The following is a 27,767-nucleotide window of genomic DNA, read 5'->3' as shown; positions in this document are numbered from 1 at the left end:
TGGAGAGAAACTTCCTTTCCAGCTTAAATCTCTCCAAAGGTCCCATGTACTTGTGATAGTGGTAGACACTTCAACAGGGATGGTCACCAAAACACAAGGCAAACTAATGTCTAGGACCAGAGTCAGAGAAGCACATGTGATAGAATTTTTCTCTCATTCAAAAGAAATTCAGGAGTGTGGCGAGGTATTTGATGAGAAAGACTCTAACTTTTCCCAAAGGCAAAAACTCATGGAGCTGAAAGAGCTGGGCTTTAAGAAAAATCTGGCTTTAAATGGCTCTGTCACTTGTGAGCTATTTGAGTGTGGATAAGACACAACCTCCCTGAGCATGAGTCTTTTGATTTACCGTAACAGTACCTGTCTTTGGGACCACTGTAACAATTAAAACTATAGTAATGAGGCATCTATCACAGTGCCTGGGCACATCATTAGTGATCAATAAAAATATTATTGTTACTATTAAGGTAGAAAATAAATAAATAAATAAATAAAAATTTAGCAGAATCTCAGGAATTAATTCTGAAGTAATTCTGAAGAAAGAAGGGATATAGTAAACCACGGATAAATAAAAGGATATAAAAAAATTAAAGAAAAAAGATTAATAAAGGGGTCCTTTACCTAGCTTTGCTCTTTCAAATCAGCAACTGCTGGCATATGAGATTGGTATATTTTTAATAGAAGCTTTCCGCAACAATTTCTGAAATCATTTCTAAATCTATTCTAGATTTCTCTCTGTAATGGGTATTTCTACTGACTTCTTATGACTGAGTGATGACAGCAGTCTTATTCCAATTTACAATGTTAAAGATGTCAGAGTCCTCTAATCAAAAAAGATTAACAAAAAGCTTTCAAAAGGCAATACCAAATCAAAAATCTACTTAAGTGACAACATCAAATCAGAAAGTACTTAGGAGTTTTGATGGAGCGTAAGAGTTACAGCACTGCCCGATTCTTTATTTTCTAAAATAGCAATCTTCAGAATTTCCCCTATATAAAGATGTTTAATTCTTTAACTGTTTGCTTTGTCCTCTTTATTCAGAAATAGCTACAAATTTCAATGGAACAAGAAAAACATTCTATGTAAAAATGTTTTTGGGGAGGGTAGAAAACAATTTACAAGCATTAAGATGTCAACATAAAAATGAGATGCTATGGGAACAAATTTAATTAAATGGACATTCTGTCCATTTTTTCTTTTCCTCTTTTCATTCCGTCCATTTTTTCAAGCAACTCAGAGACTACTGAAAGGATCCATAACAGCTGACTTAGTCCATGTTGGCCACTGCAAAAATGTCTATCTTAATAAAGAACACTTTTCATTTTCACTATAACAGAGAACTAGCTACTTTCATATGGAAGTCTGTTCTGGACTGAAACTGCTCTTTTAGAAAGCTTTTCTTTTTAATGAGATGGCACAAACCTAATACATCCACCAGCCAGTCCTGGTTGTGCCTGCTCAAGTTTGTGAAATAAACCTAACGCCTCCTCTGCACAGCCCTGCGAATCTTTCACAACAGCTATAATTTTGCTGTTGTTTTTTTTTTTTCAGGCCAAATATGCTCCAACTCTTTAATCATTCCTCATACAGCACATTTTCCAGAGTCTTCATTACCGTGATATTCTTCCCCTAAATGTAGTTTGTCAACATCCCTCTATAAATGTGGCATGCAAGAACTATTTTTTATTCTCTTCATCAAAGATAATACTTAACACTGACAATTTTTTTCTTCCTGAAGCTACATGCAGAAGGATAAATTCTTTAAAAGTATAAAGTAGCAAAAAGGGCAAGCGATAACCGCTAATGCTTTCAAACAAAAGTTGTTCTAATATTCTGCACTCGGGCACATTTACATAGTTTATATAATGAAAATTATTTTGTTCTAACAGTAAAAGTGACAACAGCAGCTTTTTCCATACAAATACACATGGGTTTGTATGTGTATTTGGTTTTGGGGTTAGAATGTGGTTTCTACAGAAGCTCTGTCCTACAATGACCACAATGTTCCTCCTGCACCCCCTAACTGGCCTGGCTTCCCTACACTAAGAATCAGCTTGAGAAGGTCATAGGATGGCAGGAAAATATAGGTTGGAATAAAAACATCTGCTGAAAAATATACTTATGAGCAAACATACATATGTCTACATTTTAAAGTTTATTTGGCTTCTACTTTGGCATGCTAAGAGGTTAATTACTAACAGTAAGTTTTGAGTTTCATTTCTAAACAAACCCACAGAAATTAAGAATAAGGAACACTACTGCGTGGGCTGAAGAGCAGGCCTCCAAAGTCACGTCCACCTGAAACCTTAGCATGTGTATTTAGAAACAAGGTCTTTGAAGATGTCATTAGCTAAGGATCTTGACCTGAAATCATTCTGGATGTAACTCAAGCCCTGAAGCCAACGCCTAGTGGCCTTCCTTATGAGAGGAGGAGAGGACAGAGAGAGACACACAGAGAGGGTGCTGTGAAGACAGAGGCAGAGATTCAAGTGGAGGCATATTCTGTAAGCCGAGAAATGTCAAAGACTTCCAGCAACCACCAGAAGCTGAGAGAGAGGCACGGAACAGTCTCGAGAGCCTCCAGAAAGAACCAATCCCACGACACTGTGCTTTCAGACTGCTGGCAGCCTGAACAGTGAGAGAATAAAATCTTGTTGTTTTACATGACTCCGTTTATGGTAGTTTGTCATGGCAGCCCTAGGAAACGAATACAGATTTTGGCACCAGGAAATAAGTGCTGCTGTAACAAAATATCTGAAAATGTGGAAGTGGCTTTGGAATTGAGGAATGGGAAATGGCTGGAAGAACGTGAGGCACTCGATGGAAAGGCCTAGACTGTTTGAAGAGAGAAATAAGAGACTGAAATTATGCTGCCAACTAGCCAAGGAACACCTGGGGCACCAGAAACTGGAAAAGGCAAGAAAGGATTCGTCCCCAGAGCCTTCCAAAGGAGCATGGCTCCACTGACACCTTGATTTTAGACTTCTAGTCTCCAGAACTATGAGAGAATAGATTCCTGCCACCGAGTTTGCGGTACTTTGTTACAGCAGCCACAGGAAACTAATGCAGCTAGGGATTCAGCATCAGAGACAGCAGCTAGGTCAGGCAACCCGAGTGAGTTAGGGGCACACATTCTGGATCCAGAATGCCTGGAACTCAATCCTGGTTCCATCGCTTAACTAGCTGTGTGATATGGAAAAAATTACTTGACCTCTCTATGCCTCAACTTCTCCCTGTCTGAAAAATGAGCGACAATACTTATATCAAAATGTTGTTGGAAGGACTGAGTTAAAACATGTAAAGTGCTTAGAACACCGCCAGCACTTCGTGGGTGCAATGTAAAGAGTGCTATTTTTTTCTTCATCTTATGAAGAATGATATCTACCTCAAGACAAATAATTACATTGGTATGTTGAAAAAAAGTAGAAGTGTTTCAGGGTGAAAGAGGGAGGGAGGCTCAGAGAAAGAAAACCCTAAGAAAGGGCAATAAACAGGCCAATTTGAAGGATAAGCTAGCCAAAAGGTTTTTGGGTGTTTTGGTTCGCTTTTTATTTAGTTTTGGGTGGTGAAAAGCAAGGGAATTAAATGCACGAAGTTAGGGACCTGTGACTTTTCCGTTAAGAGCAAATGGAAAAAATTGAGTTTTTCAACTTGGGGGGGGAAGGAAACTTGATCAGAACTGCTGTTTTAAAAATCTAAGGAGCAGAGAAAAGAATTGGGGAATGGGAGTGTTATATAGACACTAAACTAGTCTAATCAAGATGATGCTGCCTTGTATTATGCTAGGGACAGTGAGAATGGAGAGAAACTGATTCAATATTTAAGAGGTAATTAAAAGGCATAACAAACAATACAGGACAAAAGACTATTCTCAGGTTTCTAGCTTGCGCAGCTGGTAGGATGGTGATCCCATTTACTAAGATGGGAACACTGGATGAAGGGTAATGGCAGGGAAGTGATGAGTTCATTTTAGGCATGTTGTGTCTGACATGCCTGCTATATGGAAATGTCCAGGAGGATGCTGGATATACAGACGTGGACATGAGCAGAATGGTTATAGACATGTTTGGTGGCAACTAAGCCAGCAAGTAAATAGGTGGCTTATAGCCAGAGTGGGTAGAAAGCTGTATAAATTAAAAAGTGTAATTTAGTTCTCCTGAAAAATGAAAAAATTCAGAGTTTTAAAATGTTGTGCTCAAGGTAATTTTATTCAGAACGGAGAGTGACAAGAAAAGGTGCTAATCTGATTTGGCGATTCCCATTTTACTAAGAGTCTCAATTTCAGAGCAAATGAAATGACAGGATGAAAGCAATCTTTAAGAAAGATTGGCCCTCTTATATATTGGATTAAAACCGATCTCTAAATTGTTTACCCAATATCTTGGTTACTCAGGTAGACTATAAAGAATATTACATGCTTCACTAACCCATACAAAAAAATTTTAATGAGTATTAAACAAATAAAGGCAATAATGGAAAAACTTAATTTCTACAAACTACTAGCAATACAATTAAAAATTATTTATTGCCCTAGATTTTGTTTTAGGCATGTCCCCCTTGGTCATAATTTTACCATTTTAAGCTGCTGAGCTTCCAGGGAGTGTATATACCAAATCTCTGCATCCTGCAAACGGGGCAGTTTATGTGGCTTCAAAACGTTTGTTCACCACAATACACGTATAATCTACCACAAGGGGGCACTTAAACTGGAATTGTTTTCATCTAACTTTACAAACATGTAAAATCTTTCAGACTTACTCAAATTATTGACAAGGAACACTTAATTATCACTAACAATGATATTTAAAGTTTCATATTTGACTTTACAAAGAAAATAATCAAAATATCGAAGCATGAAAAAAGACATCCTTGTCTGAAATCTTCATTAAATTTTGTGCGTTTTATCATGCATTGAGAAAAGCAATTTGAGGGACTATGATTAAATCTTTTAAAGCAAATAGTTTCGTTGCCTAACATATAACTTAAAGAACTTTATTGTTCAATTTAGAAAAGATTATTTCATTTCATCAATAATGTAGCACAAATCCATCCACAGGTGCTTCAAAGGTAACTTTGATTCATGTAATTGCAAAGGTTTGAACTTTTTGAACTACATTCAGAGGATCTTCTTTCCCGCTTGCCTGAGTAACGTTTTATATGCTGATATTGATTTATCAGGAAACAAACTTGTTTTGGAACGCCACGTAACTTATTTTATATTTTCTAAAAATGCCGTTGTCCCAAATTTTTAAAGATCTCAGAAATACTCAGCCCAGGTATAGCAAAAATCATTATACTATCTTTCTCCCCCAGTTATAAGCATTGATTTTAACAGCTAAAACAAAGCAAGTTGCAGACTTCTCAAGAGATGGCTTGGAAACTACATTACAGTATATATTAAGTAAGTGCTCAGTAACCACTGCTGTTGGCTATTGTTATACTAGCCCATCACCAACTAGTTCCATCTTGGTCTAAAACCCTAAAACCAAGGCCTCCACCACTGATTACTGTGTAATAAGCCTTATATACAGATGTCAAGGCCTATCTATATGTGGACATATATGTGGACAAAGCACCTCAGGCCTCTCTCTGGCCCGAAAGGGCAGCACAGGGAAGGAAGTGAGAGGAAGTGAGAATGAACAACCAACCAAAAGGGTGAGGAGAGGCACGCTAGGGAAGGGAAGCATAGGAATGGGAGAATAGAAGCATGGAATAATTCTGAAGATTCTGAGCCCTTTTGGGAGGGCATTTGAGACTCAGGGAACATGGCCTGTTAACTGCTGACTGTCTACAGAGATTACAAGCACCAGGTTCCTTGATAGGCGGTGTCACTGACTTTTCACTTAAACGAATACAACACTAGATTTCAGAATATGGTTACAGTTACCTCATCATTTGTAATGACCTTCAAACAAAAATTTTCATGCTACCATCTCCATAGCGAGATGTCAAAAAAAAAAATTGTTTTTAAAGGACACAATAAACACCATGACCAAATATTTGGGAGGTGAAGGGCAAGGAAAAAAATTACACAAATTTTTTTCAATAACTGATCCAAACCAACTGTATATAAAACTTGATCTACTGTTTCTCATATCAGTTTCCGGATTAAGGTAACAGACTGAATCCACAAATCTCATTTTGCTCCCCCCTAAAACTCACTTAAAACTGCTAAAGAAATATTTTAAAAGATACAAACTCACAAAGATAGAGGAAATAAGAGAGACAACAAAAAAATTTTGGAAGCAGAAAAGCAGACAGATGAGTGATAACTGCCTTGAGAGAGCCAGGAAAGCCCAATCCCAAACCAAAGGGTGAAGCCGAGTGCTGACAATCACATCCCTCAAAAGGCACCCAAAATTGGGGAGTGGGGAGAAGGACATACTCACAGCACAGAACTGCTTGAAAGCTGTTTAAGGAGCAGGTCCCTAGACCATGTACTCTCTTCAAACCATTAAAGGTGACGTAAATCTGAGTTCTCTGCACCAGGATACACACAGCTCCAGTGTGAACAAAGATACCTACTGTACACAAAACCCGAGGCGCTGAGCGGCTACCAGAAAAGGCCTCTGTGGGCCATCTGACCAGCTCAAGAGGAAGGACCAAAGATAGTGACATCAGAGATTCCCAGCAGATTAAGAAAGTCACTCAATAGCTAAACTCAAAATTGTTAAGGCTCACCGGCTTGTTCACAGCTTCCAATTGTTGGTGTAATCTCACAGTATTAATGAGCAGGAAATTAAGGATTAACAGACATCTGAAGATGGAAGAGACGGACCAAAACAAAGAGCAGGAAGAAGCAATTTAGAACAGAGACTATGCACGGAAGGAAAAAACACAACAAACTATCATTAATATCCTCAGAAAAGAGAAAATTTTACATCTGATGAAGCAAAAACAGGATTTTTTTTTTTTAAAGGAGGAAGATTCTAAAAACAAAAGAGCTCTTAAAAATAAAAAGAAAAATGACAGCAGAAAACGATAATTAAATAGTAAGGCTGGAAGATCAAGATAAGGAAATCTTCTAGAAAAACAGAGCAATACACACACACACACACACACACACACACACACACACACACTCCCTAAAGAGGAAAAATGACAAAGAGGAAAACTGGAGAGAAAAGATAAGAAAATCAGAAGACCAAAATAGGAAGTCCAACATTCAATAAAATAATAGCTCAAGGGGGAAACACAACAGGGAAAAGGAGAGGAGAGGTTCTCGGAACCAAAAGACTCAACTACTAGACTGAAAGTGCCCACCCAGTACCCCATGGATTAAAACAGATCCACACGAAATCACTCTAAAACTTCAGAACACTAGAGGCAAAGAGAAGATTCTATAAGCTTCCAAACTAGTCCAAACCGGTCATGTACAAAGAATCGATGAATGGATTCAAATTTCTCAACAGCAGCACTACAGGAAGACACTGCACAAAATTCTGAAGACCTCTCTATTTACTCTGCACCCTCTTTAAAAGCCAAGGGTGAGCCCAGCTAAGATCTCTACCTGGCTTGCTCGACCACTACCGATGAAGTTCCTGCTCTCTTCACCTCTATGTCCTGCTCTGGCATTCATTTCATCCCACCACAGATTTTCTGACTTGACCTAATTCTGAAAGCTGGAAAACTCTGAGAACTTTGGAAGCTGAAAATACAAAGTAGCCCACTCCCTCTGACCAAATTTCCACAGGACGTCCAAAATCAAGTCCATGGCCCGACGACGCAGCCCAACACTTTGTGTGAGTAAAGCCAGCTTCCCAGACTGACTCCTGATTTTCCCACGGACCTGCCTGGAAGAGCCTCTTGAAAACCTGCAGAAAAGCAGAAGCCAGACTATGAGTCTGCTGGGTTTATGTTCACCTGGGAGACTGTAATGGCAGAACTGATCTTTCCTTAGACAGATGGTTTGTTCTTGCTGCTCCATTTGACATACAGATATTGCAAAACTAAAAAGAAAACCAGGAAAACCCTAACAGCGAAGTGAGGGTAGATTACTTCAGGATGAACCATAGGGATATAACCCAGGAAGGCCCACAGTGGCTTCTGCCTAGTAATGTTCTATTGCCTATCCTAGACATTAAATACAATGTTGTACATTTTGTTTTTACGTATATTGTTCTTTCTTTACAATTTTGAAAACTGTTTTAACATACATATTCCTTCAAGTTAGAAATTGTTTAACTATACAATTCATTATTAAATCACAAAGGTTTAGATCACATTGGCAGCACAGCTCTGCTACATCAATCATGAAGAAAACTGGCTTCATTTTAAATACGTACAAAAATTAAGACCACATTTACTTACATTATGAGTCTTCGGTTTAAGAACCAGTATTTCCTCCGACTTCTGTCATATCCAATAGGTTCATGTCGAATGTATGGTTTGTTTTTTTGGATCTCAGCAACACAGTCAGTCACACCAGGCACCTTGTGTGCTACGCAGACTTCGCACTGCCATTCATCCTCCGGCACCTCCTCAAGAGGCGGTTTCACACATTCCAAATGGTATACTGCGGAACACGTCTCACAGCAAAGCAAATCCCCAAGTTTGTGACAAACCCGACAATGGTCATCATACTGGATCACCCCTTCAGACATCAGCTCCTCACGTGCAATATTTGTGGTGAGAAACTGATCGACTAAGAACTGCAGAACTTTGATTTTGTTCTCTACTGGTCCATAAGGATAGTCATCTGCCTCTTGGTAAGGAAGAACATGATGGTACTCCTTGTCACTCTCACAGTACACCCGCAGCACCTCTGGCCACGTCATTCCATCTATGAAATACAGCGTGGAATTAACGCTATCTTTCAGATCGGCAGGTCCAAAGGTAGTATTGGAAGTGTCTTCTTCTCGCAAAACTGCTTTCAGAAGCACAACGTGCATCTCCGCCATAAGTGTGCACTGCTCCTGACTCACCAGCGCTGCACAAAAGTCTTCAAAGCGAAAAGGAGATAACCTTAAAACAGTGCCAAAGTTCCGCAGTACCTCATAAATGGCAATAACATTCATTATATGCTCATTGGGCACCATTAAATCCTCAGAGGACTTGGGAAATTCAAGGGGCGGGATGTCTTTTTCTTCCAATATTGGAGAACGAGGCCGATGTACTCTTGGTTTCCGCCTACCTGTAAATAAAGAAATGGTATAATTACAAATCAATATATCATTTCTACAAACGAAAGGTTTGCAAGTTTTTCCTGTTTGGACATATACCTCAAAAATTAGAAAAGCTTATTTCTATTTTTCTAATAACTGTCAAGTTAAAATTATGCCAAGTAGCAATGACTTATCTCTAATTTTTAAGTCTATAAAAAATTCTAAATTCAAAGCTTTCTCATTATACTCCTAACTAGAAGTAAAAAACTTTTGATTATAACAGCTCTCAATTACCTAGAGGCGTTAACTGGTTTACAGGTAACCATGAAAAAAAGAAAATAGCACATTTGTGAAAGATCTGACAAGAACAGAAACAAGAAAAAACATTTCCATGTAAGATAACAAGCACGATAGTTCTCACACTGTCAGCTGCAAAACAGAAATGGCTCTCAACAACCCAACAGGAAGTTCTCTGGTGTAGCACCCTTTTCCTCTACCATAAGTACTTCCTAAGAGCCAAACGGTGAGTTCCACTGCGAAACACAAGGTTAGGGGTGAGACAGGAAGGAAGGAAGAGAGAAGTACTATTCTAATACTGGGAAGAAAAAAAGGGGTGGGAACCTCACCTAGGAAGCGGACCACAGTACAGTTTTTAGCAGTCAGTTAAGCAAGTTTAACTGCTCCCCAATTTATGAGATGTGATATCCTGGAATATACATATATATGTACATAAATATCAATATATAGCATTTGAGAGCTCAGCTTATAACAAACACATGTATCTTATTTAATCCTCTGAACAAGTCTAAGAGCTATTATAATAAGCCCTGCTATATAACTAAGAAAACTTATGGAAAGAAACAAGTTTCTCCTAACGTTTTCAGTACAGGAAATATATTTTTAAATTTTAACAAGAACAATTAACGTTAAATTCACTTTTGTACAATTAAGTTTTATTAAGCCCGATTTTAGGTTGCTGGTACCATCTTCACTGTCTCCTCCCTCCCGCAATGCTGAGCCCTCTCGCCATCCCCAACTTACTCTCATTACTTTCATGGGCAAACTAAAAGGATCCATGGAGAAAAAAGTATGCTAAAACCAGGAGAAGAAAGTATGCTGAAAATACATATAAAATGTCAAGATCTTTTAATTTACACAATGCACCCCAACTATTCATTCACTGGAAGGTAGATTTTCCAAATAAGAATATACCCATTACTTTCTGTAAGAAAAAGTCCAAGGGATCACCCTGAGCCAGACATTGCTGGTGAGCCTATATAGTGAGAAAGAAGCCTCCTCTATATCAGCAAACTTCCCAAAAGAGACACCATCTACACAGGTGCTGTTTTCACAGTTTCAATTAAATCACCAAATCACCATACTTGTAAGCATCATGATGGGTAATCCAGTCCATTCCACTGTCTTCTGGAAATTACAGGACTCATCTGCATAAGTATAAATGAGAGAAAGCAGAAAAGACTGAATCTAGAGGAATACCCTCAAATCAAGAGAGTAGAAGAAACACAAGTCGGCAAATGACACAAAACTGCTTATAGAAACAGTCCCTGTGTTCCTCTTAGCTCTTTATGCAAAATGCTGCAAAAGATAATTCAACTAAAGGATTATTTTTTACAGAAGGCAAGGCTGGAGAAAAGAGCTTCTAGGATCAAAATGCAGAGGTCCTTAAATGTTAGGTTTAGGAGTTTGTAGAGTACTTTATTCTGGCAGTAATTAGGGTTGGCACAGGTTTTCTGAACAGGGCAGGGACATGAGTAGAAGAATGCCTAGAAAGACTTCTCTGGCTTTAGTGTACAAAATGACTAGTTAAGAGTAAAGAGACCAGAGGCAGGGCATCTTCTGTAATGACCCAGAAGATAAAGACCTGGATTCAGAGTATGGCTGTGAGAACACCAACAATAGATATCAGTGACCTTATGGAGAAAGAAATCACCTGGTATGGAAAATAACACCACGGCCTTGAGATTTAACGCTGGTACCACCTCCTTCGAAAATTGATCCTAACCACTCGCCTACCCCAGGTTCTTCTGAACTCTTGTAGTCTTCTTTGAACCTTATGTTACCTTATAACTTACATTTTCATGGCATCTACTTCATCTCCCCAGCTAAACACCCAACTCTTAAGCCAAAGAAAAATCTGGCCTATTTCTTTTATTGTAATAAGCATTTGCCCAGCATCATTCTCCTCTTTAGAGAATTGCCCTGCTGATGGGGCCCCCAATCACAGTATTCCATCTCCTGATCACTGGAGTGGAGACATGGTCCAGGTCAGACCAGCCAGTCTTTGCCTGAGATTTTGTATTCAGGTGCTAAGTGGGAAGCACTATGAAGCTCTTTCTTCCTGTGAAGGTGACTAACCCACCTTTACCTCTCTCATAAAGGGAATAAGGATGACAGAGCAGAAGTGAGAAATAAATAGTGATCACTCTTGAGTCCTGGGGTGAAACATGTCCTTTGAATTTCCCAGTAGCATGAACTGAAAAACCATTTCCTTTTGCTTAAGTAAACATGTTGGTTTTCTGTCACTTGCAAATAAAAGAGTACTGATTAAAACAGTATCTGACACTGCATAGAGTAGTTTTTTTGTTTTTGTTATTTTTTAATGCCTATAGCACCCGGTCTTCCTAGGTGGTCTCCCATCCAAGCACTAACCAGGCCCAATCCTGCTTAGCTTCCGAGATCAAACAGGATCGGACGTGTTCAGGGTGGCATGGCCATAGACTACAGTAGGCTCTTTATGAGAAACACAGTAAATTACCATTTAAGGACTACCATTGAGAACAGTTAATGTTAAAAAAAAACAACAACAGTAATCTATCTGTAAGGCAGTAGCACTAATATTGCCTAATTTAATATCTAATTTTAAACTATGAGCTTTCATATATTCGGAAAAATTTGGGGTAATCACTGTATTATTCTCATTTTTTAACATTTCATTAAGCTTTCTATCAAGCTAAAGTCTGTTAGTTTTCTGTTGGTTTCAGAGCTAAAGAGAAAAAAAAAGCAAAAAAGGTCTATAGATTCTATATTGTATATTATCTGGCTGGAAACTACAAAAAAGCTTCTATCTGAGCTATGACTATAGATGAATAATGTGAGCACTTTTGAAAGTTAACATTAAATACTAATTAGTTCCTTCTTGAAGCATTATTCAGGTTGATAAAATGATGCTAATGGCTACTGATGGTCCTGTATGAACACAAATATAAGGTCATTATGCCAAATTCAAAGATTGAGGTTTACAGAATTGAGTATAGATTATAGTGCATAAAGGGAAAACACTAAATTAAACCACTTAAGCCTCTCAACTGTCAATCAGTATCAGCGAGTCAACTCACTTCAAACATTCACGGAAATGTATTTATAACATGCCACTGAGGATTATGCTCATTACCATTTTCAACACTGATCTAATATCTAGTAGATAAATTATATTTATTTTTCTGTATTTAAAATCTCACTAATTATCAGAGAAAGACAAAGTAAAACCACAATGAGATACAGTTTCATACTCATGAACAAAAATTTAAAAGTCTAACCAAACAAACTTTTGGGAAGAATGTAGAATAGAAACACCAGTATACCGCCATGGGAAGTGTAAACTGGTACCACCACTTTGTAGAGCAATTCAGTAACAGGTTATTGTGTTTATAGGTTATATTAACCCTGAGAGAGCAGTCTGCCAACTTTTTATCCATGACCTACAAGAAAAACATTTACATCTCAACCCAATATACACACATCCCAAAACAAAAACTCGACAAAACAATACTCTTACTATATGCCTTATATTAATCTTCTCTTCTATCCTATTCTAATACCTTCTATTCTATTCTCTTTCCACTTTTAAACATGCAGCCCACAATTTGAAAAGCATTTCTCTAGAGAAGCTTTCCTTATGTATATACAGAACATTCGATATTGTTTATAAAAGTGAAGAGTTAAGCTGGAAACAATCATAATGTGCATCAACAAGGAAATGGTTAAATTGTGAAACTTTAATTTGATAGAATTGGTCTAAAGACCAATCTTGAGTAATTTAGGGCTACCTATGTAATGGATCAATCTTACAAACAAAAACACCACGAAACAAAGAATTGCTAAACAAGGATAAAAAATTCAAAACCATGCAAAACAGTTTATCTACTGCTTAATGAACTAGTAGTTAACATCACCACTAGAATGTAATCTCTTTAAGAACAGGAAGTTCTATGTTGTTTTTTGCTGTGAATAGTGGTTGGTACATAGTAAGGTGGATTTACTGAAAGAAATAGTCATTTTGAAGTGCTAGCCATACAATTACACAAGAAAATGATGTATTTACATTATTTGGAGATGTTATGTGTTTTTACACCTCACTATGTAAGTAAATAGAAAACTCTAGTGAGAAGTCCTAGAACAGTGGTTCTCAAACTTTGTATATCAGAATCACCTTGAGGGCTGATTCCAATTAAAACCGCTTCTGATTCAATAGGTTTAGGAAAGAATCCCAGGATTTACACTTCTAACAATTCCTAGGTGATGCTAACTGTGCTGGTTTAAGGCCCACACTTTGAGAACCACTGTCCTAGAAATTAGAAAGGTTATCCCTCTGAGATCTGGATGAGTAAAAATTAATAACATCAGAAAAAATTCACTAATTTCAGAAGTTACCTTCGAACTTTACTACTCAAAATGTGGTGGGCATTACCTATGATGCCTGAGAGAAATTCAGAATCTCAGGGCCCACCCTAGGCCTACTAAATTAGAATCCCCAGTTTCTCAAAATATTTGAGTGATTCATATGCTCATTAAAGTTTAAGAAGCTGTCTTCAAAGAGTCCATCCTAAAACTGGAGGTGCAGCAAAATCTCATGGTAAGCTATTAAAGGTAGTGTCAAAATGCAATCCAAGTTTATGGAACCCCAGGTGAAGCTCAGTGCTCTGCATTCTTATCCTGCTCCCCTGATAATTCTGATGTGCAGCCAAGTTTGAAACTACTGCTTTAGAGAAACTGGATATTCCCCCCAACCAAGCAGAGAGCAGAACTTTTATGGAAACTCCTCAGGAGGAATGATTAGAACAGAACTGATGTGAAAGGAAGCTGAAGCCTAATCAAAGACATTAATAAGCCTACAAAAAGAAAATGCCAAGAACGAAAAGTGGTCTGCATGAATTGGGGCCTGCCAAACAGCAAGAATTTGTCAATGAATTTCTAGCATAGTCTAGGTTAAAGGAGAGAATTTCTTGACTGAGTAACAAAGATTCTGTCCCATCTGACAGGTTATTACGTTAGCAGAAGAATTATGTTACTATGTGTAGACACTTTATTTAAATAACCTGGCAGTTGCTGTGGCAAAACTTTCCATTCTTTCATACTCTATAACAGAAAGAAGTTACACTTAATAAAGTATACAGGTATGCTCTAATTCTCTGAACTCTTTGGAAGAACTGGTCAACAGTACTCACCAAGTGTTGCTTAGGGTCCTTTTCTACATGCCTGAGTTTTTAAAATACGCACTGTGGGCATGATCTGTATTTGTTTTAATTAACAACAACAACAAAAAAAACCTTCTCTACATTTTAAACAGATATTGCCTTAATTTGCTTAAGTTGAAAGAAATCCTAGACTTTTTCCAAGGCCCTGATCAAATGAAACTTCTCCAGTCCTCTCCTGTGCCTCCTGGCACTGTGCTTCTCTGACACTTTGTACAGCTCTCTATTAATAATGAGCACATTTATATTACAGGTGATTACTCATGTGCCTCCAGTTCGTTTGTTAACTTCTTTAGAGCACAGACCAGGTGTTAGTTATTGCAGTAACTAAAAGACATTTGCTCAACTAATGACACCTAAAAGCCAAACTATCTGCAGAAGGTGGATGTCAAGGGTTGAAGGTATGCCAAGATTAAAACCCAGATATCACTGTAGATTTCTCAGTTTGGCCGATAAATTTTTATTGTATTAATTATAGGATGAATATTTAGATTGTTTTCAGACTTCTAGACTCCAGAACTCTCTATATAATGTGTGTTTCTAGAGGGGAAAAATGTAATATTGTCCCATTTCAAACTGGTACCTGAGAGAAAATACTGAGGGAATGAGAGAAGACTGTTTCCAACAGAAGCTAATACACTAGATCTAATAAAATCTAATTCCGTAATTTGTTATACATACATAAACCATAAATGGCATAAAAATTAAATCATCTTGATGCCTTTACCAGTCACCCTTTAAAAATTATGAAACTTGTCAAAAGTAACGAGGATTCTCCCTTTGATCTGGAATAGTGTCCCATTTGGTCTTAAGGTTATTATTCATAGTTGTGTTCTTCCAGTGAGTACATTCCATTTGTCTATATTCCCTATTCTTTCATAACAGTAATAACATAAAAAACACCAGCAAGCTTTCATGGAGGGCTTCCTATGTGCCAGGAATCATGCTAATAAGCACATTTAAATGCATAATCTCATCTTATCTTCAGATGAACTCCATGAAGTAGGCACTATTATAATCTCCTTCTAAAGATGCATATAGAAAGGCTATGATTTGTCTGAGAGAACACAGCCAGTGTCAGCAAGAGTTACAACTGAGGCGCAAGTCCGCCTGTCTCTTTACTACATTAGACTTCCTCCCCAATTGTTAAAAATCACCTGTGTCAACCTCTCAGCAAAGGGGCATCTGAGCAATAACAAGTGCCCTTTGTGCAGGTAGGAGAAACAGCAGATGGAAATCAATGACCATCCAGTCATAGAAAGTGTTAGTCCTGAAAGCAAAAATGTTAACAAGAGCCAGCATTTCAAGTGCTTAATAGCTACATGTGGCTAATGGCTACCATATTGGACAGTACTGACAGGGAACATTTTCACCATCACAAAAAGGGCTGTCTACTGGGACAGCCTTGGTCTAAAAATATGTCTAGGAAGTACTGTACAACAACTGGAGTTCAAATAACCCCACTGGGCTTCCAGCACAGAGCTAAAATGTATTCAGGACTGTCTCTCTTTAAAATGGTTGCAAAATACTGAATACATTCTCTATGGATTTCTAAAATAAGAATCCCACCAAAACTGAAGTAAAGATATAAGCATCAAATCAAGAAATTCATACATATGTACACAGACACACACGTATGTAAACATATGAATTGAGAGAGCATGTGGTACGGTGCTCTAAAGAAGCAACCCCCCCAAAAACACTTTTCACCAGTAGGAAATGGTTAAATATATGGAAAACCGTACAGTATTTAAGAAGAAATGCACCAGGACTATCAATATAAATACTTTTTAAAAGGTGAAAAAAGCAAGTTAAACACCAAAAGACCATCTATGTAAAATTTTAAAACGAACAAACATATATAGTACAAGTATAAAAACATGGATGGGAATAGTAAACACCAACTTCAGAAAAATGGAAGCCTCCTGAGTGGCAAGGTGGGAAAAGGAAGAGGGGAGGTTAATTACATTTGTAACATTAGTTTTACCCTAAAAGAGAACAAGCTGGAATAAATATGGAAAGTATCAGTATTAATTAAATCTGGCTAGAGGGTAAAATTGTATATCTTACTTTTAAAATTTTTCTGAATATTTGAAACATTTTCTAACTATTTTAAGGAAAAAGTTTCTTATATCTGAGAAGTTAACTTACATCGAATTACCACCAAATTCAATGGTTCAACCATTACTAAATATGTTACTTTCCACGTATTCAAGAAAAATGTTCAGGAATTTTGGCTTCAACAGAGGTTTAAGAATTCATTTAATTTCTTTCAGCCTTTAAAAAATAAAAATCTCTTATATATACTTCTTTAGTTTCTTCTCCAAAGTATGCCTCTATTATAGTAAACATTTTAAGTAGCATTTGCAAAGAATCTTAATTCCTAAACATCTGGCACAAAACGTACTATGACATAAAAATTCTTTGTTTTTCACAATGACTAATATGACTAATAATAATAAAAAAAAGAATCCGTTAGTCCACAGTAATACTCAAAAGGGAGGAAGGGAGAAGTCTTCGAATGCTGACTAATAAACCATTTTACAACCACCAATGTACTAACTGGTTCAGGCAAGGCCCATCGATGGATGCTAAAACCACTGGATAGCCTACGGCCATGCCACTCTGAACAAGCCCAATCCCATTTGATCTTGGAAGCTAAGCAGGGTCGGGCCTGGTTAGTACTTGGATGGGAGACCACCTAGGAAGACCAGTTGCTGTAGGCATAAAAAATAAAAAATAAGAGATTTTAAGATGACAACAGCCTTGCAATCTGTGAGGTCAACCAAAGGTTGCCTCGCCTAAAAAAAAATTTTTTTTTGAAAGAAAAATAAATAAATAAATAAATAAATAAATAAATAGATAGATAGATAGATAGATAGATAAAACCACTGGGTAAAAGACTGCTGGGCAACAGGATATTCTCACAATACCCCACAAATTACATATTAGTTTCAAAGAGGAAAGGTACCTTCGAAGGGAGAAATATGGCAGACAAGTGATCAAACTTATCAAGAACGGGAAAAATTGATGGCATGCCTTTTGATAAGATGTGCTGAAGGAGACACAACATCACTAACCAAGTATTCCTGCCAAAAGTATCTAAACTAAATCTATGGAAAACAATCAGATATACCCAGATAGCGAGACATTTTAAAGACAACTGGCCAGAACAATTTAAAATAGGTCACTGTCACAAAAGACCTCTCCCTTCTCCAAAAGTAATGGAACTGCTCTAGATTAAAGGAACAAAAGAGATGTCAACTAACCACAAGACATGATCCTTGCCTAACGCTTGAATAAGGAGAAAAACATCAATAAAGGAAAGCATTTGGGGAAATATGAAATGTAATATTATATCTATGTTAAATTAAATGTTTTGAGTCCACTAAAGTATTTATAGGTAAAGTATCATGGTGTCTGCAACTTAATATCAAATAGTTCAGCAAAAAGAAAATTTTGAGAGAAAACAAATATGGCAAAAATGTTAAAAAACTGATGAATCCAAGAGAAAGCATACTGGGTGTTGCACTAAAACATTGAGGAGGGGGCAAGTAAGACAAAGTAACCTACTGGTTGTGATACTTTTACATTTTATCGAAAGGGGTAAATTGCTAATTGTAAGCAATTAAGATTAGGTATGTATTTTGCAATTCCTACAAGAACTACTAAAAAAAAAAACAAACTAAAAAACAGATATAACCAAAAACCCAATCAATTGAAAATAGGACAATAAAAACCTATTCAATTAATCCAAAAGTAAGCGAAGGAAAATAGAGGAAGGAGGGAGAGAAGGAAGGGAGGAGGAGAGGAAAGGAGGAGAGGGAAAGGGAGGGGAAGGAAGAGGAAAGGGAGGGTTTGAAAGAAGGGAAGGAGGGATGGAGGAAGGAAAGAATAAAAAAGGGGATAAACAGAAAACAAATATTAAAATAGTAAACCTAAATTCAACCATATCATTTACATTAAATGTAAACAGTCCAAACGATAATTAAAAGGCTGTCAGAAGACTGGATTAAAAAAAAAAACGAAACCACTTTAAAATATGATATAGATAGGGGAGAGGACGAGTTAGACGGGGTAAAAGGAGTCAAATATGTGGTGACAGAAATCTAACTATGGGAGGCGAACATGTAGTGTAAATACACACACACACAATACACACACGCACACACACACACACACACACACACACGTGCCTTACTGTTAAAGTGTACAGCTGAAACTTATTGGATTTCGTTAACCAATGTCATCATTTAAAAATTTAATTAATTAAAAATAAAAATTAAAAAATATGATATATATAAAAAGTAAAAGATGAAAAAAGTTATACCACACTAACAGTACTCAAAAAAGAAAAAAGCCGAATTAGTTATGTCAATATCAAACAGATTTTAAAAAGCAAAGACTGTTACCAGGGGTAAAGAAGGTCATTTCATAATGATAAAGGGGCCAAATAATCAAGAAGACAAAACCACCATACATAACAACCATAAATGTTTATGCACCTAATAAAGCCACAAAATACACAAAGCATAAACATACAGAACTACAAAGAGATAAGACAACAAATTTATAATAGTTGTAGACTTCAACACTCCTCTATTTATAATCAACAGAACAAGACAGAAAAGCAGCAAGGATATAGAAGACCTTAACACCATCACTATCAACAAATATGACCTGACATTTATGGAACACCCTACGACCATAATAAATTTAAATTAGAAATCAATAATGAGAAAATATCTTGGAAATCCCCCAAATGTTTGAAAATTAAACAATACACTTCAAAACAATCCATAAGTCAAAGAGTAAGTCATACCAGGATTTAGAAAATGGGAATTGAATGAAAATGAAAATAGGAATCAAAAATTGTGGGATATAGCTTATAAAATGTATAGAGGGACGTTTATAGCATTACATGCCTAGAATAGAAAAGGAAGGTCACAAGTGAATGATTGTTAAGATAAGTGTCGCTTTCAGAAACCAAAGTAACAGCAAATTAAACCTAAAGTAAGCAGGAGTGAAACAGTAAGGGTAGAGGCAAAAGTCAATGAGATACAAAAGAGAAACACTATACACACACACAAAACCAATGAACCCCCAAACTGCTTCTTCTAATAGATCAACTAAATGGATAAACCTCTGGACAGACTGACCAAAAAAAAAAGAAGACAAATTTCAGTATCAGGAATGAGATGACATTACTATAGACTCCACAAATATTAAAAGGACAAGAGATTACGAACAACTGTATATTGATAAACTGGACTCACATGAAAGGATCCAATGCCTTTAAAGACATGAACAATCGAAGCCCATTAAAAAAAAAATTTATATCTGAAATAGCCTTCTATGTATTAAAGAAACTGAATTCATAGTTTAAAATCTTCCAACAAAGAGAACTCCAAACCCAGGTGACTTCACTGGCATATTTCTACCAAACTTTTAAGGAAGGAATAATTAAAATTCTACACAATCTCTTGCAGAGAACAGAAAAAAAAAAAAAGAGACAACACTTTCTAACTCATTTTGAGGCATTACTCTGATACCGAAATCAGATGAGACATTACAAGGAAACTAAAGACCAATAGTCCTGTAAACACAGATATAAAAATCCTCAAAAACACCATGTATGAGAATTCATCAAGATATAAAAAGGATAATACATCACAACCAAGTAGAGCTTACCTCCTGGAATGCAGGCTGGTTCAACATTCAAAAATCACTCAATATAATTCATCATATCAAAAGACTAAAGAAGAAAAACCATATGATGAACATCTCAATAGCTGAAGAAAAGGCATTTGACAAAATTAAACATCCATTCCTGATAAAACCTCTCAGCGAACTAGAAATGTAGGGAATTTCTTCAAACTGAAAAAACCTACAGCTAACACCATTCTCAATGGTAAAAGACTGAATGTTTTAACCCTAAGATCAGGATCAAAACAAGGATGTCCAGTCTTACCCCTCTTATTCAGTATCATACAAGTCTTAGCCAGTGCAATGAGAAGAAAATCCAGCTTAATAGGACATAAAACCATCTCTACTTGACAGGCAACATAATTACCTATGTAGAAAATCCCAAGAAATCAAAAAAAAAAAAAAAAGGCTACTTGAACAACGGGTGAGAGGTACAGCAAGATCATAGATATCAATACACCAAAATTTATTGTATTTCTATTATAACACAAATTTGAAAATTTAAATTTTAAAAGTATCAATTATAATAGCACCAAAATCATGAAATACTTAGGTAACAATATATGGAGAACCAGTATGCTGAAAATGACAAAACACTGATGAAAGAGACCAAAGCCCTAAATTAATGGAGAGACAGACTGTACTCATGGACTGGAAGATTCAATATTGTTAAGATGTTAGTTTTCCCCAAATTAGAGATTCAACACAATCCCAATAGGGTATTTTGTAGACACTGATAAGCTAATTCAAAATATAAATGGAAAGGCATAGGAACTAGAATAGTTAAAAAATTTTGGGGAAAAAAAAAAGCTAGACAACTCGTACTACCTTATTTTAATTAAGAGTTAACCAAGAAGCTACTCTAAACAAGATAGTGATCAGGTAATTCTGATTACCTGCAGCAGACAGACACAGATCACTGGAACAGAACAGAGTCCAAAAATAGACTCGCACAAAGATGCAGAGGACATACGATGGAGAAAAAATTTTATTTCAACAAACAGTACTAATTTAATTGGACATCCATATGCCAGGAAAAATAAAAAAAGTCAACTCCTATCTCATAGCTTGCACAAAAATTAACTCAAAGTAAATTGTAAACCTAAATATGAAACCTGTAACTAACATTTCTAGAAGAAATCGAAGAAAATCTTTGTGACCTGGGGTCAGTTTGGTCATGACCCATGAAAGATAAATGGTTAGAAAAAATAATCAAAAGAATAACATTTGGTGATGTGAAGATTAGGTGAAATTCAAATTGCATATCTATGAAGTTTTACCAGAATATAGCCCTTCTTTTTTTATTTATATGGTCTCTCTGCTGTTTTTCTGCTAAAATGGCACAGTTCTAACAGGTTGCAATCAAAAGTAAAAACTTCTGCTCTTAGAAAGACACTGTTAAGACAATGAAACGAAAGCTACAGACTGGAGAAAACATATTCACATCACACAGACAACAAAGCACTTATATCCAAAATGTATAAAGAACTCTTACTATTCAATAATAAGCAAGCAACCCAATTAAAACACCTTCAATAAACATTTCATTATCTTTTTATCAAAGATATATAAATAGGAAATGAAAAGATGCACATGAAAATATGCTCAGTGTCATTAGAAATAAGCAAATTAAAACCACAATAAGATACCCCTTTAAACCTATTAGGATAGCTAAAATTTTAAAAATAATAATAAAATAAAGCAACTGACTATCAAGTGCTAACTAAGGAGGATGTAGAGCAACTGGAACTCTTACACATTTGCTGATGAGAATGCAAAATGGTGTTAGCCACTCTGAAAAACAGTTTGGCAAGTTCTTATCAACATATAATCCAGACACACCACACCTAGGTATTTATCCAAGAGAAATGAAAACTTGATCATACAAACACCATTATGCAAATGTTTATGGCAGCTTTATTTATAATTACCAAAAACAAGAAACTGAAATGCCCTTAAACTGTTGAATTGATAAATGAACTGCAGTAAACACATGGAATGGACTGCTACTCAGCAATAAAAAGAAATAGATTACTGATACACACACAACATAGATGGATCTCAAATACATTATGCACTGTGCAAGTATAAACTATTAAAAAACTAAAATATCTTTTTTAAAAATCAAGCAATATGTGTAAAAAAATAACATGATCAAGAGGTTCATTTCAGGAATGAAAGGATGGGGCAAAATTATAAAATCTAATATAATTCTATTAATTAACATAGGAGAAAAACTGATCATCTCAAAAGGAGCTGGGAAGACATTTGACAAAATACAATAGCCACATGTGACGAAAAAAGAAACTATGTGTGACAATGTGGAGATCCCTTATCCGAGTTAATAAAATGCTAGAACTGAGGTAAAAAAAACACAAACCACAAACAGAAATAGGTGAATATACTCAATACAATTTAAGGTCTCAAATCAAACGCCAGCATAAATATTAACAGCGAAATATTAACATTAGTTGCATTAAATTTGTAAAGCAAACTAAGATGCCTATCATTAAAACTAATACTTAATATTGTTTTGGAGGTGGCAGGTATGTGCAGATGATACAATTTTATTCCTAGAAAATCCAACTCAATCAACAAATAAGCTATCAGAAACAATTAGGAAAAAGAATAGGTGTTAAATATGAAATTAACTTTTAAAAACCAGAACTCTCCACTAGAAGCTCCATGAGAGCAGATATTTTTGTAGACAAGATATTTAAAGATATAGTAAGAGTTCACAGTATAAAAGATTTACAAAACCAATTATGCCTTACCCAATTATAAAAAAAAAGTTTCTACACATGTGAGTACTCACTTATATGCACACATCTACACTCACACAAAGATGGTCACCAAAGGAGAGTAACCAAAATATCAATGCTTTCTTCTCAGTTTTCTAAATTTTCTGTATTTCCTTCTTGACAAAAAGGAAAAACAAAAATAAAATTTAAAGTTCTTATAAGACTTTCAAAATGGCAAGAGCTCAAAAGGGGGTTGGCAAACTGTGGCCAGCCACAGCCTGTTTTTCTAAATAAAGTTTTATTGGAACACAGCCATGCTCATTTGTTTATTATTGTCTACAGCTGCTTTCATGCTGCAGTGGCAGAGTTGAGTAGTTGCAACAGAAACAACCTGGCCTCCAAAACCTAAAATATTTACAATTTTTCCCTTCAAGAGAAAGTCTGCCAATCTCCTGCCCACCTCATCCGGCCTACACTCTTAAGATGAGTAAACTGAGACCCACAGAGGAATGACTTCTCTAAGGTCAAACTCAAGCTAAGAAGCAATAAAGAATTCTATTCTCACTTAGCCAGAAAATTCTCAAAACAGACATCTGCCATTGCCGCCATTCTTCTCTTCTCCCCACCTCCAGTTTGAGAACTAAAACTCAGACTCTCATATAACAAGCAAGTACATTTACCAATAAAATGAGGAAAGGACTCTGGGCCTAATCTGTATCCCAGAACACCTACTAAAGGTCTGAGTAAACTTTGGTAGATTCTAGGAGAAGTTAAAGCCACATAAGCACAGATTAAGGAAGGTTTAAAAACAAATGATGGGAGTACAACCTGCTTCAGCCTAATATGTTTGCCAATTCATTTAACTGCCTATTAAATGTAACCCAACAATCCCACTCCTAGAATCTACCCTATAAAAAAAAAAAGCAGTAACCTAAGATAGACCTAGCACATTTAGAACAGCACACTGCCTGTAAAAGCAAAAAGAGATGAAAATCTCAACAGGGCTACTTTTTCAAGGCAAATAAATACTGACAGCAAATGCAGTTCTGTATTAATAAAAGGGGGGAGGGGCACTTCATGCCTTGACCTTACATACTTGGATCCGGTCACCATTTGAATTTGTGACTCCTGCCATAAACAACCTCCAAACAACCTCCTTATTAGTTTTCTTCCAAAACATAGGGAAGAGTCTTAACTCAAGGTCTTTAGGCAATTAAAAATAATATATCTGGATGAAGACTACCTTCCAAGTTTACAAATGATCAGAAATCTGAGGCATTTTACCCAAACAATTCAGACCAAAAAGTTCAAATGTATCTTGAATTACAATAAAACCGTAATTATTTTATTATCTGCATAACACTTTGAAAGCAGAGTGGTATTAAGTTGGAGAATAGGGTCATGTACTAAGATTTCAAGAAGTACATGAAATAATTTTGATATCTACAAGAACAGAGAAGACTGTGCTGACAGAAGGGGCTAAATTTTTATTAGCAATTTTAAATGATGGGTTATTTCCTCAGACAAGCCTGGATATAGCTATGTTAGCTTAGAAGGAAAAGGACAAGAAGAGAAATTCCACAGAGATTAATATGTGCATTTCTGAAATACTTTTTAAGTTCTATAAATAGAATATACTATAAACAGACAGACCTCAAAGGAGGCAATGTTAACATGCTGAAACCAAGCAGGAAGCCATGACAGTAAAATATAGAAATTGCATCTACTGAACACTGCCATTCAGTATGAGTCACTTGGCCGGGCGGTATCCTAAGTGTGTGAATTTTGAACATACCCATGAATGGAGAGGAGTCTAAGCATTAACTTTCTTAGCAAATCTCCAGAGGTTCCATAGTTGCAATTTAACATCACTTAAGTAACAAAAGAATTCTATTCAAAAATCTGATGTATGTTCCTTAAAAACTATTAGCTAAATAATTTGGCCAGAGGCTCCTGAGAGAAAGGTTTAAACCCAGACACACTGGGACACATCAGTATGTCACGATGCAGTTCACATACCAACTTTCAAACTTTCACAGCACAGGAATTGAGTTATCATATTAAATTTCTCAACCAAAATCTCTGAATTTTAACCCTTCCTTCCTTTCTGTCTCACATCTATGACTCCTGACTTAATTTTATCAGGACTGTGGCAGACTGTCTAACACTGAATGTTGACTATCTCTTCCCTCTACCATCAAGAACAAAAACTGAGGCAGTCAGCCATCTCAAAGATGATCTCAAGTCTTATTGCAGAAATTCATGCCATCATGTACATAAACCACCCTGGGCCGATAGTCTCAACCAGGAGGCCCACAAATTGCTGGCACTCCCCAGGCTGCATAGGATTTGGGGCTAATGAAAGGCTAGAAGAAAAGAAATGCTGGCGGAGGAGACCTACGCAACTGCACAGTCAGACCAAGAGAACTTTCTGTGATATGAAATGACCCAAATGTTCTACACCTGTGTGGTGCAATACAGGAGCCACCAGCCACATGTGGCTACTGGGCACTTGAAATGTAACTGGTGCCACTGAAGAACTAAAGTTTGAACCTTACTTATTTAAATATAAATAGCCACATGTGGCTATTGGCTGCCATAGGGGACAGTATAGAACTAAGGGTGAAGAGAATCCGGAGACTTTCTTTGACACTCAGTTCAACAATTACCTTTGCTGACTACTGCATACTAGAGATGGAGCCAGGCACAAGGAGAGAGAGATGAATGAGACTTTCCCTACCCCAAAGGAAGTTCTAATGAAGAAAACAGCCACATTATTAACAGTCCATTTTGGTACGATGTCTTAATAAATAAAGATACTATGATAAAGAAATCAAGTAATCCTCCCTAAATGTTTGTGCACTTAGTAAGAGCCTCAAAATACATGAAAGCTGATCGAACTCCAAAGAGAAACAGGTAAATCCATAACAATAGTTGAAGACTTCAATACTCTTCTCTTAGAAATCAACAGAACAAGTAGATGGAAAATCAGCAAGGATATAGACCTTAACACCGCAAACAACTTGACCTGACACTTGTGGAATGCTCTACTCAAGAGCAGAACACACCTTCTTTCCAAGTACACCTGGAACTTTCACCTATACAGACAATATTTTGGGGCATAAAATCTCTAAAAATTTTTTATAAAATTAAAAGTCATGCAACATATGTTCTCTGAACATAATGAAATAAAATTAGAAATCAGTAACAGAAAGATACCTAGAAAATGCCCAAATATTTGGAAACTAAACAACATATAAATGCACATGATCCTGAGGGGTAGGGGAGAGGTAAAGGAACTTACGATCACCCGGGGAAAAGGGAATGGTGACCAGGAAAGGCAAACTGCAGAAGGTGACGGATGGGTGACCAAAGAGTAAATCATCACAACGGTGTGTACAAGGAACTACAAATAATTCAGTATTACCTGACAATCAAATTCAAGGTGAAGAGAAATAAAGAAAAGTTAGAAGTCAATTCATCCTTGATTCCTTCTTCCCTTTGTCACGCCCTGCCTAACCAATCTATCACTAAGATGTCATTCTAAATCCTAAATTATTTTCTGAATTATTCTCTTCATTCTCACTGATACCAACCTAGTACAAGACCTGTCACGTGGTCTACTTCCAGCCTAATTCCTTTTCATCAATTCTTATCCCACTCCAATTCATTCTCTATTCTATAGCCAGAGGGACTTTTTAAAATAACACAAATCTGATCACATCACTCCCTACTTAAAATCCTTCACAGTTTTCCCTCCAGTCCATTGCATCCGATGATCCTAGGGTCTAGAATCCTTCTTTGCCTTTCACCTGGCGACTTTAATTTTGAGCTTAATTGTCCTGACCCCCAGACCAGATCATATTTTCTTCCGCCTGTCAAAACATTTATCTCACTGATACACTGGCTGCCTTCCCTGCTACATCAGGGCAGGGGCCATATCCGATTTATTTGTGGCTACATCCCAGAGAGTACCTGGAACATAGGTACTCAACAGGCATTTTTCTGAATAAATAAACCAATCAATGAAGCAACAAAGGATGAAGCTGAAGGAAACAAAAGCTAAGTCACAGATTATACACATACACTAAAGCATATAATCATTTTTCCTCTGCAGATTTTTAAGAAAGGTCATAACACAGTCAGAACTGTCTTAGAGCAAAGCAGTGTGTACGTGGAGAATGAATGTGAGATGATTGAACAAAAGGGGACAAGACAAGCAGGCTGGTTCCTTCAAGAGGCAAGTGAGGGATGAAAAGGGCCTGATCCAGGGAACTATCAGCACAGACGAGCTGATATTTCAGAGATATAAGATGTAAACTGAAAAGGACGTGGTGACAATCCTGCACTTGGAGAGTGAGACATAGTTTGTTACTTCCCCTCTTCTGACTCGGGCAGTTCAGTGGATAAGGAAATGGGAGGTTGGGAGTGGTCACTACAGCACAAATTCTATTTGCAACATGCTGAATATGATGTGCCTAATAGGACATTTAAGTGGAGAGGTTCAAGAAGTATATTTATCCACTGATGAGATAAAACACAGGAAAGAAATCTGGGTATCAGGCCATGGAAGTATTAAATTTTACTAGTAGCCAAAGAAATGCAAATTCAAACAAGGGAACTTTTAACCCACTGAATGCAGATGGTTTATAACAAACTAGTGCTGGCGAAATGGACACTTTTATTAAACTGCAGGTAGAAATATATATATCATATTTATAATATA

The 27,767-nt window shown here is 36.6% G+C and overlaps 1 protein-coding gene, 1 non-coding gene and 1 pseudogene across 42 annotated transcripts in view; 1 reads left to right on the top strand and 2 right to left on the bottom strand.

The window, feature by feature from the left end:
• The window catches only part of BPTF (bromodomain PHD finger transcription factor), a 126,244-nt gene that overhangs the window by 85,738 nt on the left and 12,739 nt on the right, over positions 1-27,767 (bottom strand). For all 41 annotated transcript variants that reach the window (XM_039859370.1, XM_039859376.1, XM_039859371.1 and 38 more), the window contains exon 2: positions 8,309-9,131. In XM_039859370.1, the coding sequence (XP_039715304.1) occupies positions 8,309-9,131 (823 nt within the window). The remainder of the gene's footprint in view (positions 1-8,308; positions 9,132-27,767) is intronic.
• Positions 11,724-11,842, bottom strand: LOC120600518 (uncharacterized; annotated as a pseudogene).
• Positions 17,202-17,320, top strand: LOC120600446 (5S ribosomal RNA). Its single transcript, XR_005652192.1, has one exon. It is a non-coding gene; the product is annotated as a 5S ribosomal RNA (ribosomal RNA).

Source organism: Pteropus medius, unplaced genomic scaffold (assembly GCF_902729225.1).
Source record: "Pteropus medius unplaced genomic scaffold, Ma_sr-lr_union100, whole genome shotgun sequence".
Classification (NCBI taxonomy): domain Eukaryota; kingdom Metazoa; phylum Chordata; class Mammalia; order Chiroptera; family Pteropodidae; genus Pteropus; species Pteropus medius.
This window is presented reverse-complemented; position numbering and strand designations above follow the sequence as displayed.